Here is an 18,706-nt window from a genome sequence, read left to right on the forward strand (position 1 = left end):
ACGGCTCTAGCCATATACGACTTCAGACACCATGCGATCGATGGTTCGCGTGCGGAGAGCCTAGAAGCATGGTAGATTAAGTCGGGTGGCACCGATTTCCGTGACGTTTTTAATTGCGAAGGGGTTTAGAGAAGGTCACAAAAGAAGAATAAGGGACTGCTCTAGATCACCTGTCTAGTCCACTTTCGGGCCGGGAAGCTACCACATAGGACGACATGACGTCTGTTAGCCCTGGGACCCGTGTAGTGGAGTAGCGGAGGTCGATGACCCATATCGAAGTACAGAGCAGAGCAAGGGGGATCCACTAAGATCTTCGCTGCCTACGCTGAACCATAGTGAGCACCCACCGCCAACACTCCTGTCATACAAGAGTTGTATGTGAGACCCCCATTGAACCGGTCCGCGGGCTTAAGGCAACGCGTTGGTCAGAATGGGTTACATGGCCCCGGGCGGCAGGTGCAATACTATTTGTCGTGAATACGGAATTCTTTGCTAGAAGATAGAAGTGTGTCACGATCATTGTAGGAAATACGAGGGAGAGGCTCTCAAGCCATCGCTTCCCCGCGACTTGGAACGTCATCACACCGATATGTCTCGCGGGAGGTTTCTACCAGTCGCAAGGGCGCACCTCGTTGACGATGCATGTACATGCCGATTCAGGGAGGTCGTGACCAACCAGAAGGGACCGTGAGCCATGAGGCAGGCTGCTAGTGGAGCTATCATCAGGGGGATGTACTGAAACGCGAAGGACCCTGGGCCATTGTAACGCTTCGTTTCAATTTTGTTGTGGCATCTAGTGTGGGTGATTAGTGCCCCGACCCGCAATCAGGAAACGTTGGCGCCAAGGACGTTGACACCCCGCAGCTGAGGGACCAGTCAGGAGGTCCGTAAAGCTGGAAAATGGTTATGAAGATTGGGATGAGGCCTATCGGGGGAAAGCAAAAAGATACCAAAAAGGGGGAGTGAAAGGTTTGGCTGTGTCCAATGCCCTTGCGACTGGTCTGTGCCTGTGGTTGGTTCCTTCATCAGCCGCCGGCTCTGCGCTCGCAGAGGGCGGGAGTCCATTGGCGCCCGTTGACTGGTACAGCGGGCTGCAGATCACCCCCTGGAGAGCCGGAGTGAGGCGCTGTGACTGGTTGGGGCCTAGTTGTCTTCTTCAGCCACTCAGCTTGCAATCTCGATGCGCTTCAACTGTCGTATACTCAACTCTGAAACATCCCAGCTTTCTCGAAATCCACTCCCCACTAGCGTTCAGTCCTCAGATCAGTCAAATGCGGGCCATAGTGATGCATTGCCCTGGTTGGTGTATGTCAAAGCAGATCAAACTCTTGCTGTGTCCGATTGATTGACGTCCCCATCTGGAGACTCTACGCGTGGGCCTAATGCTTAGTTGCCCTGCAGGGACGGGTCGGACAAGACGGAGCTGAATATAAAACCCTCCAGGCGCCTATCTACATTCCTTTTTTCTTGTGCATCTTCTTTTTCATTCACGGTTCGACACCTCACAGGCTAGTCCTGTTTACTTTCTTTCCTCTCCTACGTTTGGTAGTCGCCTGTGGCAGACACCGACACTCCTTTCCAGGCTTTCAGAGAAATCATCGCTTCACGCAACCAACATATCTTAGCAGATCCTGTTTGTAACAGTCTGCTACCAATCTTTGATTAAAGGTATTGTCCTTGCGAGTGTGCCTTTGTTTCCCGTTGTTCGCCGAGGGTTACCCTTAGACAGTGAAGTGAATGATTAAGGCTATGGACTTTTCTCTTTCCTGAAACAATGGGAACCATACTTCAGGGAATTTCCATGTGCCTTTCTACCGAGATATGTGAATTTCAGCCCATTCACGATTTTCATTCACGATTATCTCCTTTACAATGCTCCCCATCGACTACTTCGACTATATCATGGCGAGCTTTTCCATGCATCTGCTAACTCAGTTGGTCTAGGAAGCAACAGCCTTGTCCGTACGACTACCAACATCCACTCCTTTTTTTTGTGTGATCCCATTCGTCTGGCACGAGTTGGATCTACTTGCCCAATTTTCAGTCGAATCAAATATCGAAAAAAAGACCTCTTGCAACATGCTCGCCAAATCCATGCTTGTGGCCATGCTGGGCGCCTCTATGGCCCAAGCCCATATGATCATGACCAACCCTGTTCCCTACGGCAAGGACTCTCTCACCAACGCCCCTCTCGCTGCGGATGGCAGTGACTTTCCCTGCAAGCTGCGCTCCGGTGCTTTCACTGTCAGCAAGGAGAATGTTATGACTATCGGCGAGAGCCAGAACATGACTTTCCAGGGCAGTGCTACTCACGGCGGTGGTTCGTGCCAGATCAGTCTGACCAGTGACCGCGAGCCTACTAAGGACAGCACATGGAAGGTCATCAAGTCTTTTGAGGGAGGCTGTCCCGCCAATGTTGATGGTAACATGTCCGGTGGCTCCACCATGGCCGACCCATTTGAATTCGAGTTCTCTATTCCCGATGGGATCGCGCCTGGCAAGTACACTCTTGCCTGGACTTGGCTCAACCGCATTGGCAACCGGGAGTTCTACATGAACTGCGCTCCTCTTACCGTCCAGGGAGGTTCCTCCAAGCGATCCGAGATCGAAGAGCAGGAGTTCGAGAAGCGCTCCAGCAACTTCCCTCCTATGTTTGTTGCCAACATCAACGGTTGCACCACCAAGGAGGGTGTCGATATCCGTTTCCCCAACCCCGGTGACGATGTTCAGTACCTCGGGCAACCCGCCAACCTTGCTCCTGAGGGCTCCCCTGCTTGCACTGGTACTCCAACTTTCGCTGGTGCCGGTAACACCCCTGGTGGGTCTAGCTCTGGCTCTGGCTCTGGCTCTGGCTCTGGCTCTGGCTCTGGCTCTGGCTCTGGCTCTGGCTCTAGCCCTTCATCTGTTGCCCCAGCCGCCACCTCTAGCGTTGCCCCTGTTCCAGTGACAAGCAGCGCTCCTGCCCCTGCCGAGACCACCGCTCCTGCTCCTGCTGCTCCCCAGCCTGCCACGACCTCTGCCCCTGCTTCGCCCTCATTTACCGGCTCCTCCGCCGCCGGTGCCATGAGCGGCCCCTGCAGTGACGAAGGTGCTTGGAACTGCGTCAGCGGTTCTTCTTTCCAGCGCTGTGCCAGCGGCCAGTGGACTAGCCCCCAGCAGATGGCTTCCGGCACCATTTGTACCGCTGGTCAGAGCTCTGAGCTGTCTGTCAAAGCAGCCGTTGGTGCTCGCGCTGCCTCTGAGATGCGTTTCCGCAAGCGCATCATTGGTGGCTCCCACCACGCATAAGCAATCTCCGCTGGCTCGGGGCTTGTTGCACTCATTGTCCTTCTCTTCGTCGCATTTCGGTGCTGTTCTTGAATTTTGGAATTTCTTCATTTCTTTTCCGTGCTCAGGCCTTTTTGCAAGGTGGCTCTTTCTTTTTTCCATTTCCATTGCACCTTTTCCCTGGCCTTGTACATTACTCAGGACTGAGGTGTCGATGTATGTGCATGATGAGTCTTGATCGAATCGTACCAGCTACCGCGGAGTACACAATTCCTATGTAGCCGGCGCCATATTCTCAAGTGTGGCTTAGAGAACATAAAAAAGCAAACTTCTACAAACTCCTTGTGTTACAATGCCGAGCCTGCGTTGGCTTTAGAGAAGTCCAAGTAGATCGCTTAATTGGTGGTATATTGTATTGGATTTTGAAGGGGCGTAGCCTTTATTAGTCCTACTACAGTCTACCCAGATCCGCTAAGACACATTCCTTCTTGAAAACTTACGCCTGAAGCTTGTATTACTCACCAGGATCAGTAAGCACACTTCCTCTGATAAATCAGTGCTATTTGGACCATAGGTTACTGGTCCTGTAAGAAAGAACAGACGAATTAACTGATGTTGCCTTTCTCTCTTTTAACAGTAGGAACACAGCTCTATGCACTAAGTGGGGTTCCAAAACCCCGGGCCCGCCTGAAATTATTACATAATCGAATGACGGCGCGGGTGTTGTCACCTCAGGCCACAGAGACTAATCCTCTCTGGGAACGGAAGGGCTTAGGGCTTTGCCGCGCACCACAATTCTGAGCGAAAAAATCCATCCAAACCCGACAGGGAAACTTTGATCTTCATCCTCACTCACGACACCGACAACAATGGCCTCCCGCCCTACCGTTTCGATCGCCACTGCTGAGGGCAAGGCCTCCGGGGCCACCCAGCCCCTGCCTACCGTTTTCAATGCGCCCATCCGTTCGGACATTGTCCAGTACGAATCCTCGACAAATGGAGCTGTGGGAATAGGATCGCTAACGGTTTCACTATAGGCAGGTGCACGCCGGTATGGCCAAGAACAAGCGTCAGCCCTACGCTGTGAGCGAGAAGGCTGGCGAGCAGACCTCTGCTGAGTCCTGGGGTACTGGTACGTGAGATGCAATTGAAATTTCGAGATGGGGCAGAATATGGAGATTGGCGAATTTGGCGGGGGAGGAAAAAGAAGATTGGAATTGTGCCTTGGGGAGAGAGAGGGATTTTCTGCATCGCAGAGGGAGACAAAAAGGCTAACAATCATTCTCTTCTCCAGGCCGTGCTGTCGCTCGTATTCCTCGTGTCTCTGGTGGTGGTACTCACCGTGCTGGTCAGGCTGCCTTCGGTAACCAGTGCCGTTCCGGTCGTATGTTCGCTCCCACCAAGGTCTGGCGCAAGTGGCACCAGAAGATCAACGTCAACCAGAAGCGTTTCGCTACCGCCTCTGCTCTGGCTGCTTCTTCCGTTCCTGCCCTTCTCTTCGCCCGTGGCCACCGTGTCGCCAAGGTTCCCGAGGTTCCCCTCGTCGTTGAGTCCAAGACCTTCTCCGGTGCTGCCTTGACCAAGACCAAGGCTGCTGTCGCCCTTCTCCAGGCCGTCGGTGCCGGCGATGAGCTCGTCAAGGTCTCCAAGTCCCGCAAGATGCGCGCCGGTAAGGGTAAGCTGCGTAACCGCCGCTTCCGCCAGCGCCGTGGTCCTCTCGTGGTCTACAACCCCGAGACCGACGGCAAGGAACTTGTCCGTGCTTTCCGCAACATCCCTGGTGTCGAGACTTCCTCCGTCTTCGCCCTCAACCTCCTCCAGCTCGCCCCCGGCGGTCACCTCGGCCGCTTCATTGTCTGGACCTCCTCCGCCTTCGAGGCCCTTGACCAGGTCTACGGTACCACCACCACCCCCTCCGCCCTCAAGAAGGACTACCTCCTTCCCTCCAACCTGGTTGCCAACGCCGATCTTGCCCGTCTCATCAACTCTTCTGAAATCCAGTCCGTTGTCCGCGCCCCCAAGGGTGAGGCTCGTACCAAGCGTGCCCACGTCCAGAAGAAGAACCCTCTCCGCAACAAGCAGGTTCTGCTCCGCCTTAACCCCTACGCTGCCGCCTACTCCAAGCAGAAGATCGGCCAGCAGGGTGTTGACGGTGGCAAGCCTGTCCGCGCTAGCGAGCACTTCCACAAGACTCTCAACGAGGACTAAGAATCTTCTTTCTTCTTTGTTGACATGTTGAATGCTCGAAAAAAATAGTAGTCCCAGAGCAAAAATGAATCAATGCCCTTTTTTGCAATACCCACTGAATGGATTCGGAGTATAATATGATCGGTTATGTTTTCCTTCATCCTTTCTGCGTAGCCTCATGTTCAAATGGTAAGTGGACGTAATGTTGTAGTAAAGGTCCGGTGCTCATCTTCTGAGATATCTATCATCATGTTGTCTTCATATACCTGAGACCGCCCATGCCGGCTCTATCTACAATGATACTTCAAGCTTGTGACAAGTGGGCTGGATAGTCCAAGTTGCACCTCCCAAGAAGTTCACAGCTACAGCATTACCAGTCCTGCAAACGTCTTTGCACTTCTTCCGATTGGAACCCCAGCCAGCCATTCGCTGAGGACAATCTCTACAAAGTTTGATTGCAAGCTGCCTTGAGAAATTCTTCTATTTTTCCTGCTCCCTCCGAGGATCTTTTAGTTACCACTTGCAGATCGCTTAGACGATGAACAGGCAAGGTTTGGTCGAATCGTGCAGCTCTACCTAGCGGTGAGAATTGCTTATGTTGGTCGTCGCTTGAATTTAAATCAGACATGACTAAAGCACGCGTGAAGATTCCATCGCGACTCGAATGGATGTCTTCTGTACCGCTCACGGGGAAATTACAGATTAGAAGGCAAGTACCTCACCTCCTTTCCACTTAGATTGGCATCCTGCGTTCCGTGAAGCCGACAATCTGTGCTACTAGTGCGAGTACCCCTGCTAGTGATAGTTCAAATACTAGATTTCCTCGACATAAAAACTGAAACACCCCCCTGCTCATCACACGTATGGTAAATTCCAAGCTCATAGGCTAACTACTATTACTCTGCCCAGCCACTCACTTCGAGTTACACTAATTTCGAGTCACTACTAGTAAAACTTAGAGAATCATACACTGGCTGTGCTAGTTATTCCCGACTATCATTATCTCTCTCGGGGTTCTAATCCTAGGATGCGAAAATTGTCCAGTTCGCCCCCCCGTCAAGTTCGATATTCCTTTAACCTCGAGTGAGACTCGATTGTCGAGCCTGTTCATGGTTCAACCAAATACCTCACAAATCAGGGTCCTTAACGCCGAGGCGGTTGATATAGATATCCACTCTTATTTTCCGTAGCACTCCATCCAACTAATGCAACCCAACCCCATACCTAATGCACAGCAGTGGACATGATCCAGCACCGGCACTAGTAATTCAAAATCCCAAAACTGCCGAGGCTAGCAGGAACGGACGAGACACCATCCAGCCAAGGAAGGCTATGCAAGCATAGAACCAGCCCTGGAGGACCCAACCCAAGCTTCCGTGACAGTCTTGAACTTTGGGCCGAACCTTATATCGGCGCCTTAAAGCCAAAAAAGGTATCTTATGGGTCCCCCTGAAAGCGTTACAATCCAGACCCGAGAATTCCTATCGACAACGCACCGCCCTCAGCCGCCCCGCAATAGTGCCGATAATACTCCGTAGCCTGGGATTTGATATAACGGTGTACTAGTCATCGACTCCAGCGGCCCATGCCGAAACTTTCGCAAAAGTATCCGATCGATAGGCAGTTGGCCCTGCTACGCAAGCCTGCCCCCCCGGGGGGTTCTTCCCGCCACAAACACCGGCGTACTCCGGGCTCTCCGCACCGCAAGGCGTTGGCGTTCGGCTAGTGAAGTTTAGGTCCGATGCGCAGCCACAGGCCCCCACATGTGCACTGCGCTATCTCCTAGGCCACTATGCAAGTGGATTTATGCGTGAAAGGGCTTGCTTTGGAGGTCAAAAAAGGAAAAAAAAAAACCAACCCTTGCAGCGGAGTAAGCCGAACGTCTCGGGAAAACTGGACCCGCCTGAAAGTGGAAAATATGGAGACTATGGAGACTATGGAATTGTTCAGGCTTCCATGTTTGAGTTCGAGTTTCGGGGTTTGAGGTCGAAACAAAGGTACGAACATTAGCCCGCCTTTCCGGGGAAACAGGGCCGGGGCCGAAATTAGTAACTAGTCAGATTTATCTCTATCACATGCGTTCTTGACTCTGGTGCAGCCTAGGCAATCTGGATTGCGCGCCAAGAAACGACTTACACATGCAAAATTTTTGCAGGTGGCAGCCGTTGAGGATCCGGCCGTCATGCTCGATGGGGCTAAGGGGGAAGAAGGGAGGGCGTTGCGTTGATAGATCCACAGAGATATGGGCAGTAAGTGCCAGTGTGTGCGAACAGACGTCAGCCATCATCACTCAAAATTGAGGCTGAAGGGGGGAGCTATTGAATGCTTGTAGTTAGGACAGGCCAGTATGATCCTCAATCTGAAACTCTAGGGAGGACGCGCCAAAGTAGGAAGGAGCGGAGTTTGGACCCTTGAAAACGGGGACGCTTTGGGGACAACGACTCCGTACATGTGACGCCGTTCTCTGTTCTAGAAGATGAAGATCATTAATTTTTGGCCGATGAATCCCCGTTCCCTGTAAACTCTTGCTCCCTACCCGTTTGGTGTATCTAGATACTAGTGCAAAAGAATACTAAGACGCAAACTCAAAAGTCCGCCACAGGAGTCGAAAAGAGCCTAGTCTGACGGGAATCATTTCGGATGAAGATCATGCAACCGTCTGCACTGTCAAGCTGGAAATGTAAATTACAACGTTCACGATCGCTGAATCCTTCCAGATCACGCATTTCAACGGCGCTTGGGCTCGGCAGGTGGCCCGAACAGAGTCGAAGCAAATTTTACCGCATGGGGATACCATATGGAGCAATGGGGCAGAACCGAGATCTCACGGCCGTGCGCAAAGATGCGCGCCAGGGTCTGGTGGCTGATGGGAACTAAAATGAGAGGAGGGCCTAAGGGCGTTAGGGGGCGCTGATTTGTGCGCAGTGGGAGCTGAGGACTTGTACGTCATTGTCCCAGCGGTGTGGGCGGCCCCGAACCAGTGGGAAACTCTGTACTCCGTAAAAAGGAAATGGTTGGACGTCGGGAAATGAGATTGCAGAGCCGAACCCCGAGATCGAAAGTCTATATTGAGGTCGGGGACCTTTCCAGCTCTTTGGTTTGGCCCAGACGGGTCTGGCTGGGACACTGAAATTTGGAGAGGTTTGAAGGGGTTTGGCAGGAGTTCTACTACTGGGACTGGCAGACACTGGTCATGGTGGAATCACCTATTACTGTATTGGTTATGGTGGGCCCCATATTTTTCTTTTTTTTTTTTTTTTTTTCTTTAAGCTGGTATGCGCAGCTCGGTACGAGGTGTACAGTAATGAGAAGCTCTTGGAGCACGGGTGCAACGGGCGCGATTCGCTAGTCAATACCCACAGAGCTAACATTGTGGCTCAAGAAGGCTGCGATCCACGGATCAGATGCAACACTCCAAATAACTGTAACCGAGCTGCTGGAAGTTTGATTAGGGGTGAAGAGGTCCGTGAGAAACCAATGTATAGAATGCATTAGCGAATGAAAATCAGAATTCGTCGAGATGGTTATAGTCACAGTAGAGCCAGAGCTGGCTAGGGCCCGGAGTAACGGGGCAAACGGGGTATCCGGAGTACATGCCCCTTCTAAGCAACATTAGCCCTGCAGAAAAGCAGCCGTTCCTTTCTGATGTGAGGATAGTCTGGCGCCAACAGAGTCAGAGCTCCACCCAGCACCATTCCCAGATAGTTCATTCTGCCCGTCAAAACTTCATCCCAGAGTGGCTCTTCTCGTCTGAATGCAGGAAACGGAACGATCGTCCTTTCGACCGCCCGGAGGTGCTGTTACCGGCGCCAATACCTGCGAGTACTAGTGTATTCTATTCCATGCTCGGAGGGCCCGACTGGCGCCCAATGCAAGCCGCCACGCTCAAGGTAAGCATAATTGCGGTCAGACGTTGATAGAGGGAGCAACGGCTTTCCCGGCAGGATCAGCCGATCTCCGGCGGTTAGGAGAAAATAGCAACCAATCGAGTTAGTCCCTCTCTAAGTAGGTTTAGATGGCGATTCAATTCCCGCATTACCCCAGAGGGAGAGGCTCACAGCCGTGCTTGACAACAAATCTCGGAACTGGAGTCCAGACTGACACTGGCACTTTCGCATCCGAGTCCGCTTTGGGGCAACGCGATGGCTAAGCTTGTGTCTATCTATAGAATGAATGTCCTACACTGGCCCCCAGGAGCAAACATGAGGGCACAGGGAGGCAGAGAGGTGTTGCGACCAGGACGGAGATCATGGAGTCCGGGACGCAAAACATAAATTGGGCTTCAATGAGCCATGCAGTACGGAGTAGTAGGGTCGTAGTACAGGATGGCGTCATGGGTCAGGAACCGGGCGTTAGGGCCACGCTGGGTTTTCCTGCGGTGTACGAATTAATTCCCGGTCGTTCCCCACTCGGGCTTTAATATCAATTGACGGAGGATGGGCCCTAGTGGTCGGCTGCATGAAATGGCGTGTCCTTTTCGTATTTGTGCCTTAGTGCGAGGATCAGACGAATCCTTAATTCTTTGATTCCTGATTCCCTGGTCGTGCCAAGGAAAATCCCCGGCCGAAAAGCTAAAAGCGCCAGCCGTTCGAAATGATTGGGCTAGGGGAGGGGGGGAGAGGGGGAAGCTCAACCGAACTGCTAACCCCATTACCAGGTTCAGCGTCGTAGCCGGGCGTTATTTGGAGTCAATTGGAGGCCCACTTGGGAAGGGGCGCCGCTTAGGGGGATCCTGTCAAGACTAGCCTTCGATTGAATTGCCGACCTCCGATTGGGGCTGATTTTGTGATGGGAGGCATATCCAGTACGCGGTCACGGCTCTAGTCTCTTTTTGTAGTAAACTTTCGCGAACACGAGTTGCACGAGTTGCCTATCAGTCGTCAGAAAAGGGCACGAGCGAGAAGGCAAGATAGGGCGGCGATCTCCAGAGTACGTCATGCGGATCGGGGTTGCCGCTCTTCGCACACCATACGTGGTCAATTGATTGCACTGCAGTTGGCATTGCTTAGTGCTGAAAGTGGGCTTGTGCTCGTATAGTTTAAGAACGATTGGACCATGTTAACGCTTCGGCAACGCGACCAGGCTTTCCCCGGGGGAGCGTCGAGCGTACGGACGCGATCCTCCCCTAGCTGCGCTTCACTGCTTTCGAAGTCAGATTTTGATAGATCGCATTTTCAGCCAAGGGGGAGGGCCTCCTATTGGTCGGTTCGAAAGTGATCATCCAGAAATCTACGGAACCCCCAGAGAAAGATCTGTGCTTCGAGGCCTTTCAACTAGCCACGCTTTTGAAAACAAGATGCACCCAGTCAGGAGATTCACCGAGCGTATCGGAAGACTCAATATTGCGATTGTGTCAAACAACAACCTTAAAATGCCCGTCGGACAGAAACGCTCGGACTCGACGCTGGATTCGGATAAATGGCCAGGCAGTGTAGCACTACGGATCAACATCTATGCAAGGCTAATCGGCCGTTGAAAGGGAAAAAGGCAAGGCGACAGAAAAAAAGGCAACCACGGGAGACAAAATCAAAAGTAAAAAAAGAGATAAAAAAAGAAAGAAAAAAAGAAGAGAAAAAGAAAAAAAAAGAAAAAAAAGACAAAAAGACAAAAAGACAAAAAGACGAAAAGAGGAAAAGCAATTTCCCAGGAGAGAAAAAGCAAAACAGCAAAAAAAAAAAAACACAAGTATGGAGACACCCGAGTTCCTCCAACCGAGGGTCTCGTAAAAGTTGGACCTGAGCCCACCCGCTCCACCTGCACGGCCACACCCCAGCGATCTTCGAAATAACAGAGATTGAAGTTGGCCCTTCTTTAGGGGACTTGCCTAGTCTGGCACACAGTCGCACGCGCCACCCAGAAAGACGAGAAAGGATGAATTTGGACCACATTAACCGGCCTTTATTTCCTCCTGGTTCGCATTCTCTCCCAGAGGCATCGCTTGATTCTCTGCCTTCTTCAGAGGAAGACAGGTTGGCGCTTCGAATATGCAAGATGCTTGCTTTCCTGCATGGCCTACGAAATGCTCAAGCCACTTCCAGCAGAAACGTCCCAAAACTGGGGCCTAAAAGACGATCGCTCCTGGAGAACATGAACCAAATCAAATTGGACTCCACTACCTCGGAATTAAAGAGTCAAGCCGACCAGGAGTCTCCCGGCCCTTCGTCCCGCAGTCTTCCATCCTTTTGTCAGTTGAAGCATGGTGGAGAATAACGAAGCCCGGGTGAGCAGCTGCGGAATAGGCAAAAGCCGAGGGGCTTCGTCTGGTTTATTCTTGTCCCACCTTTCAGTAAATCGCAAGCTCTCCCCACCGGTGTCTCTCAGCCAGTCTCAGGTCCGGGATGCGAAGGATGAGCCGGGTCCGCTCTTCCCTGGAAGAATCCACGGCACTGTAACTCAAGTGCCGGCCAGGAACCAGGATGACGCTCGCTATGCCTCTGGTCTCCTGTTCTTGCCGATATGTCAAGAGTTCGAACGTCAGCAGGAGGAACCATGGTGGCTAATTTTGATCGGACTGGGCACGGTGGCTCCACATGGAATAAAGTGGGAGTAAGCCTGAGGGCCTTTCGATCCCACTTATGCCCCGATTTCTCGTGACAAATTCCCAGTTTGACAGCTCCGTAAGCTAGAGGACTCAGTCTTGCTCTGGCACATGGCGTTCCTCTCGGGCTCTGGCCGGTGGCGTCCTCTTAGAGAGCCGCCTGCAGGCCGGCTGAACAGCAAACGAGGGGGGCCAGTCGTGTCTCATTTGCACTTAATTTATTTCTCTGGTTCTTTTTAATTTTTTTAAAAAAATTTTCTCTTTTTTTTTTTTTTCCCTTTTTTTCCCCCCTTTTTTCCCCTTTCCCACTTTTTGAAAAGTACTGTTGAATCTCCGACTTTCCGTTTGGGATTGTAATTTCTGATAGAATTCAAAATATTCATACTCCATATTCACGGACGCAGCAGCCCAGAAGAGTATAGGTCGATCCCCCCTCCTTCGTCGATCCTATGGCTGAGCACCCGGTCCTTCTTGAGCTAAATTTAAAAATGGTCAAAAAACAAACGGGAAAAAACCGCCGAAAAAGACTGTCCATGCAACCTGCTGGTCGTATTCCAAGTACTTTTGGTAATTATCATGTACCCAGAATACATACAGTGGCCCAGGTGGCCCTTTTCTGAAGCTTCGAGGTTGAACCCCTCCCTTTTCCATTCATTTGCCTGTTTGGGGTTCTTCTTTTCTTTTCTTCTTTTCCCTAATCTCCCCCTCCCTGATCCTCTACATCTCCCCCTCTCTCTAGTAGCACCGCCAGCGTCTCTGGTATCTGGTTCTCTTCCTGGACATCGTAGGGCCTTCGGAATCGAACAGGACACGCCATTCCGCGGAGTTCCCGTTATCATATCCTGCAATCTGCTGCGGGGGACACCACTATTCTAGGTTCCTAACCTTTCCAGGCTCCTTGCACTGGTGGTGGCAACTGAGCCACCCCCCGCCAGCTCATTCCCCTGTATAGCAAGCCTTTTCCCCACGCTGCCGGGTTCACTGGTGCCATCCGTCAGTCTACTCGGCTACGATTTCGCGACTGGGGCTGCCCAATTCATCTTCACAGTAACTGCTTGGCGCGTTCCGGGCCACTATCGATTCTGCGACCTTGAGCATTGGATCTCAAATCGATCACATTATCCTATATGTTGCCCATATGGTGAAGACCGCCTTTCGTGATATACTCTGATCCGCAGATCCTTCCAGCTTCTTGAACGTCGGCCCAAGATCACTCCACGCCCTGGAGGTATCAAGATCTGATATCACCATTGGCATTGCTTTCTGCAGTCTGGATTCTACCGTTGTCCCTTAATGAAGATGAAAAGAGGCCGTTGAAACTTCAGGGATGCTTCGGAATTGCTGGCCGCATGGACTCGTCTTAAATTCGATTCTATACATCTCGTCTCACTCGCAACTAAGTGAATGCGTGGATCCTTCTACCGAGCCGAGTTTCTTTTCCAATCCAAAAAGGATTACCTGAGAAACATCTCCGGCGTTTGAATTTCGACGATTTGAACCATTGGCCAAGTTGCGACCAGAAATCCATGTGGTGCTGTCCTTACCGTTCGATTCACTCCATTCCACACCTGCTTTTGATTTAAATCAAAAAGGAAAAAGAAAATCCTCTTCTGCATTTTTTTTTGAAATCAGACAAAGTATTTGTGAGTGTACGTCCATGTTTATGAGTCGTTGAAGTTCGCTGAGATATTCATATGATACAGGCTTCAACCATTCGGTATTGTTTGATTCCTATTTCAGGACAACAATTGAACCACGAAGTCTCAACAGTCGTTCTCGAAATATAACCGCTTTGTCTTCCGATCTTCGACTCGAACTTTTGCCTTGTACGGTAATCGAGGCCGCCCAGAGCGTTTCATCTTTGACTCGCGGTGGCACAATCCCGTCCCATCGAAGACTCGCATCCACGCTTCTTGGTATTTGATTACCGGCCATGTCAAACCACTATGCTGGACCATTCGGTCGTATGTTGCCCAGCGTCGACATTTTGTCACTTTCACAAGCGACGGGGCATCTAGCTAACCGATTAGAACCGGGAGATACTCCTTACCAGCTTCCGCCACCACGCGCGCCGGCGAACTTCACTGATCAATATGCACGACCTCGACAGACGGGAGACATGACCGATGCAGGAAGTATCTCAGCACCAGTTGTTCCTCCTACTGCAAATCCTCCAAGGAACGAGCAACTCCCTTCAGTCCGAGACCTGTTGACACCGACGGTCGCCCCTACTTCTCCTAATGCCTATCAACCGCCATTCGCAGCTCCTCCATCAAATTCCGAGCCCCGTGAACTCTCTTACCCATTTCGCCCTCATGAACAAGCTCTTTCACCGGTCGCAGCGCAGGAACGGATCAAGACTCGCTCAGAATCCTTCTCTCAACAACAGACGAGCACTCTTCCACCCCTCTCGCAAGTAGGTATGCATAATCAGCCACACGCCAAGCATCATATTGCCAGCCGAAGTGATCCAGTGTCCACATATGCCCATTCTCAACCAGGTTATAGCGGTGCACCGTACTACGAACGAGCTTTGAGTGGAGAGGGCTCGTCTCCTGAGGTAGCTGGTGGAACGAAAGCAAACACAGCGTTACCGCAAGTGGTAGATGAGCGATACGTTGATGGCGAGGGGCTTTGCTACGTTTATGCAGACGGAACACATGTCCCCAAACTAATCGACGGCGTGCCAGTCAATGCCCATTGGGGCATCACCAAAGCAGGCAAGCCCAGGAAGCGGCTGGCGCAAGCTTGTCTCACCTGCCGGGAGAAAAAGATCAAATGCCAACCAAATCTGCCCAAATGTGATCAATGTCAGAAATCAGGCCGAGAGTGCAGGTTTGAGAGCGCGTAAGTGATTTGGAACAAATCATGAACTTGAGGATACCCAGAACTGACAATCCCAAGTCCTCGTGGAAGCCGTTTCTCAATGCGAGCGTCTTCAGGAGCAGGACCGTCGCCGAAGTACGATTCCAGAGATGCCTTTCCACCAGCACCGATTACAGCCTCAGAAACCTCTCCTCCGATGTACCACGTCCTACGGGCCTCGACCAGCACTAATTCACTTCCTGGAAACAGTGGACAGTCACCGACATCCGAAGGCCGACGACTGACTTCGTCTCCTATCGAACGGTCGTACGAAACCACTGAACGAATGTACACAGCACACGCTGTCAGAGACCCACGCCGATTTGCCGCAGCGAACGACAACTTGACAACCCCAGTAGATCCCCCTGCGCATCGTCTTGCTGAGTATCTGGGCATTCTCGAAGACTTGAACGAGACTGGCCCCGAAGCACCGCTTGCGAGCTCCTGGGCCATCGATCCTTTCCAAGAAGACCCCGAAGCGACAATATACTTTGTCGAATCGTACTTCTCGTCTGTCAATGATGGCATGTACCACATATTTCCGCGTGCACGGTTCATTTGGTGGCTCAGATCTTGCCGGACGAAGTCTGCTGAGGACAGAATGCTACTGTATTCGATGATGGCATTGGGTGCTTTGTTCTCAGATCGGCCTAATCGGATGATGACATTGCGAAAATGCTCTCGTATCGCTCGCTTTGCCTCGCAGAAAAACCAGCATGCCTTTTGCTTGCAACTTGCTCAAACCCACCTTATCCTGAGTCTTTTGTACTACGGTACAGGCTCATTGGTTGCGTGCTGGGACTCTCTCGGTGCTGCAGGGCGCGTGGTCAGTGCCTTGCGATATAACCTTGAGTCTGGCGGAGTTACTACAAACCAAAATCAGGTTTGCGACTATGGATTGCACCCACATGCCTTGGTTGAGTGCCGTCGGCGGACATTCTGGGTCACGTACATCCTAGACGTAGGTATTCCAGCCATACCACTTTCAAGCCAATATTTAACATGGATGTAGCGCTTTTCGAGTTTCTTCTCGGCATCGTCTACCTTTATCTCCCCCGAAAGTGCCCTGCTGCGACTCCCCTGTCGCGAAGACATCTACGAAGCTCAACAAAACGCAACAGCCCCCTACTTCCAATCAGTCTTCAACCAGGCATCCGCCCCGGCCGACAACGACCGAGCAGCGCTCAGCCCAATGGCTTTCTTGATCCAGATCATATCCATCTGGGGCGACGTGTCACTGAATGTGTTTCGGCTGGCTCATACGCCCTCAGACGGATACGCTCGATCAGCCGAAGAGTTCCATATGATGATCACCCGCCGCACGGATGATTGGTTCAAGGGTCTGCCAGATCACCTGCTGTTCTCAGCATTCAATCTTGAGCGCGCCAGTTTAGCAAACAAGGCAGATGCCTTCGTCTCAATCCACATGTTTCACCACGCTACCCTGATGAAGCTATACCGACACGCACGGTACTCAAGTCTTCGGCCGGACGTGCTCATTCAGTACGTCCACCGCGCTCGATACCACGCCGTCGAGACATTGAGGATAGCTATGGCTGTCATGCAATACACTAACGAAGGGCCCCGCACAGCCCTCCTGAGCCCCTTCCTAGGCTACGTGATCCTATCCGCGGTCGATGTCCTAAGCACCGCCGGCCTGGTGAATGAGTTACCCGACTGCATCTCTCTCATCCGAAGCGCTTTCGGCGTAATCCAGCTCATGAGTCGGTATTGGGGTAGCTCACTGGACTTGGCGAATGCTGTTCAGAAACGCCTGGCTTCGATGATTGACTGTCTGAACGACAGAGCGCGGATCCAGGACAAGGTTGGCTTTGCTGTCGACGGCCCATCACTCGAAATGAAGGTCCGTACTAATGCTTCGCCCTCGTATTCCGGCCCCGTCGACGAGGACATGTTCAACGGGTCCATGCACAAGGGCATGCTGGTGCGTGCAATGCGCGCGGAAGACGTTATGGTTCCTGAGAGTAGCATTGTCATTCTGCGGGATCATTGAGATTATACCCCATCACCCTTCGCACCCACCGTTTGCACCCATTCGCATCCATTTTTCCCCCGAGCGCTTTTTCTTCTTTGGGGAGATCAGCATATGCTATTCCTTACCAAGTGCTGGAAGGCAGCTTCAGTTGAGCGATTTAAAACCTTTGTTCTTTTGCTCTGCATTATTCATTGCGGCGCCTCGGGAGCTCCTAGACAGGGCCTCGAGACTTGATTATTGACTTCTTGCTTATGTGTTCCTAATGACTTGATGGCTTGACTGACGGCTCAAATGATTCACCGCACAGAACCTGGTCGAGATAAACTCGCCCTTCGTGTTGCATCGGAAGTATCAGACTTCTCTACTGTATTATAGATCGATCGTGTAATTATGGGAAGGATGCTTAGTCTCCCAAAGGACCAAGAAATGGAAAAATCCAGACAATTCCAACGAATAATGAACGCTTCAGAATTTACATCTTCGGAAACATTTCTCATATCGACCCCGCAGGATATTTTCTCAGCCACGCCACCTTCCCTGATGCGGGTCGAGCACCGTCGCAAAATGGGTGGCTTCGTTCAGGACGGGGTACGTGGAGAGCCATTCTCTCACCTCCATGTCAGTGACTACCGCATGCTTTTCTTCCCATGAAAGCTGTCCTTGCTCCTTCGTCCGCTTATCATCCCACTCTGCTCGCCTTTTCCGGAGCGTCATAGAAGACCGAGAAGATCTCTGATCCCGGGGTGGTTCAGCGGCAGGCTGTTGGTGACGCACTGCATTGTCCCATCTTTCTTGCACGCATCTTTGTCTTTCGTGACTTTCCGCAATCAAGTCGCCTACATCCTGTGCTTCGCCGGAGACGAGACTCAGGCCAAAATGGCTGCCACCTTTGTTCCGTTTGGAAGGCCGGTTGTTTTCCTGGTCATGATTCGCCACGGTGATAAATGAAGACGACGAGCGTACAACTGCAGTCTTGTAGTCCTTCTCCATCGTCACCGTTTTACGGCCATCGCAAAACACCAGATAGGCCGCCGTCGTCCGGAGACTAGGTATTTTCGCAAGAATCTCATCAAGAGTCGAATAGACAGGGTTCGTAGACTCCGAGTCAGACGGCAGAATACACTGCCGCAGCGTGGACGAAATCGACCGACGAAGCCCAAGCAGAACGAGGAGATGATTCGAGTAAAACGCAAAATCGCGGGAGGTGTCATGCACAGCGCGGAAATTGAGCGAGACACTCATCTCCTTCCGCACACCGGTGAGGACGCCCACGAAGCCCGCATACGTGATACTGGTAGCAAGTACCTCCTCCGCGTCGGAGTCACGCACAAAATCCAGTTGCACGATTAAGTCCCGAAGCGCGTCCATGTCCCAATCCAAGGTCCTGAAATGGAGCATTCGCGGCTTCTGGTTTCCAGACGTGTTGCCTGAGACCCGCACACCTCCGCTGGTGCATCCCATAAGCAGGTCGAGGATGGAATTGAAGCATACCAGGAGGTACATGTCGATGCCCGTGGCCCGGCTGATACCTCGGAGTTCCTCCGTTTCTTCTCGACTGTACAGTCGGGTCAAAGATAGCCGGGCGATACGGTGGACCCATTGAACAGGGATCTTGGGCGATATCATCATGATGATCTCGTCGAATAGGCCGCACAGAGCCCGCATCCTTTCGCGGTAGATGGTTGCCAGTTCGACATATCGCTCGGCTGGTGGGAGCGACAGGTTGATCTTGAACACGGGAGGGATTTCATCGAAATGATCGCTCGCTGGAGACTCCGCCATGATCTCCTTTGTTATCAGTAGACAGTGGAGCAGTCTGCAACCAACTTGCAGGTTGAGGCTCGGTTTGAATC

At 51.9% G+C, this 18,706-nt stretch overlaps 5 protein-coding genes across 5 annotated transcripts; 3 read left to right on the top strand and 2 right to left on the bottom strand.

The window, feature by feature from the left end:
- Positions 1-2,079: 2,079 nt before the first annotated feature.
- Positions 2,080-3,288, top strand: N7468_008221 (lytic polysaccharide monooxygenase AA11 family protein; the record flags this gene model as incomplete). Its single annotated transcript, XM_058477517.1, has 1 exon — positions 2,080-3,288. One exon carries the CDS (start codon positions 2,080-2,082, stop codon positions 3,286-3,288), a length of 1,209 nt encoding a protein of 402 aa, XP_058327862.1.
- Positions 3,289-4,136: 848 nt separating this feature from the next.
- On the top strand, positions 4,137-5,475 carry N7468_008222 (60S ribosomal protein uL4; the record flags this gene model as incomplete). The annotated part of the gene is made up of 3 exons (XM_058477518.1): positions 4,137-4,246; positions 4,305-4,399; positions 4,562-5,475. 3 exons carry the CDS (start codon positions 4,137-4,139, stop codon positions 5,473-5,475), a joined length of 1,119 nt encoding a protein of 372 aa, XP_058327863.1.
- Positions 5,476-7,525: 2,050 nt separating this feature from the next.
- Positions 7,526-7,738, bottom strand: N7468_008223 (uncharacterized protein; the record flags this gene model as incomplete). The annotated part of the gene is made up of 1 exon (XM_058477519.1): positions 7,526-7,738. The coding sequence occupies one exon, from the start codon at positions 7,736-7,738 to the stop codon at positions 7,526-7,528; it is 213 nt and encodes a 70-aa protein (XP_058327864.1).
- Positions 7,739-13,925: 6,187 nt separating this feature from the next.
- On the top strand, positions 13,926-16,871 carry N7468_008224 (Zn(II)2Cys6 transcription factor; the record flags this gene model as incomplete). Its single annotated transcript, XM_058477520.1, has 4 exons — positions 13,926-13,956; positions 14,023-14,839; positions 14,897-15,818; positions 15,870-16,871. 4 exons carry the CDS (start codon positions 13,926-13,928, stop codon positions 16,869-16,871), a joined length of 2,772 nt encoding a protein of 923 aa, XP_058327865.1.
- A 501-nt stretch (positions 16,872-17,372) lies between these two features.
- N7468_008225 (uncharacterized protein) lies at positions 17,373-18,635 on the bottom strand (the record flags this gene model as incomplete). The annotated part of the gene is made up of 1 exon (XM_058477521.1): positions 17,373-18,635. One exon carries the CDS (start codon positions 18,633-18,635, stop codon positions 17,373-17,375), a length of 1,263 nt encoding a protein of 420 aa, XP_058327866.1.
- Positions 18,636-18,706: the final 71 nt, after the last annotated feature.

Source organism: Penicillium chermesinum, assembly GCF_028974085.1.
Source record: "Penicillium chermesinum strain IBT 19713 chromosome Unknown utg000006l:1.0-2335141.0:1.0-2336784.0, whole genome shotgun sequence".
Classification (NCBI taxonomy): Eukaryota; Fungi; Ascomycota; class Eurotiomycetes; order Eurotiales; family Aspergillaceae; genus Penicillium; species Penicillium chermesinum.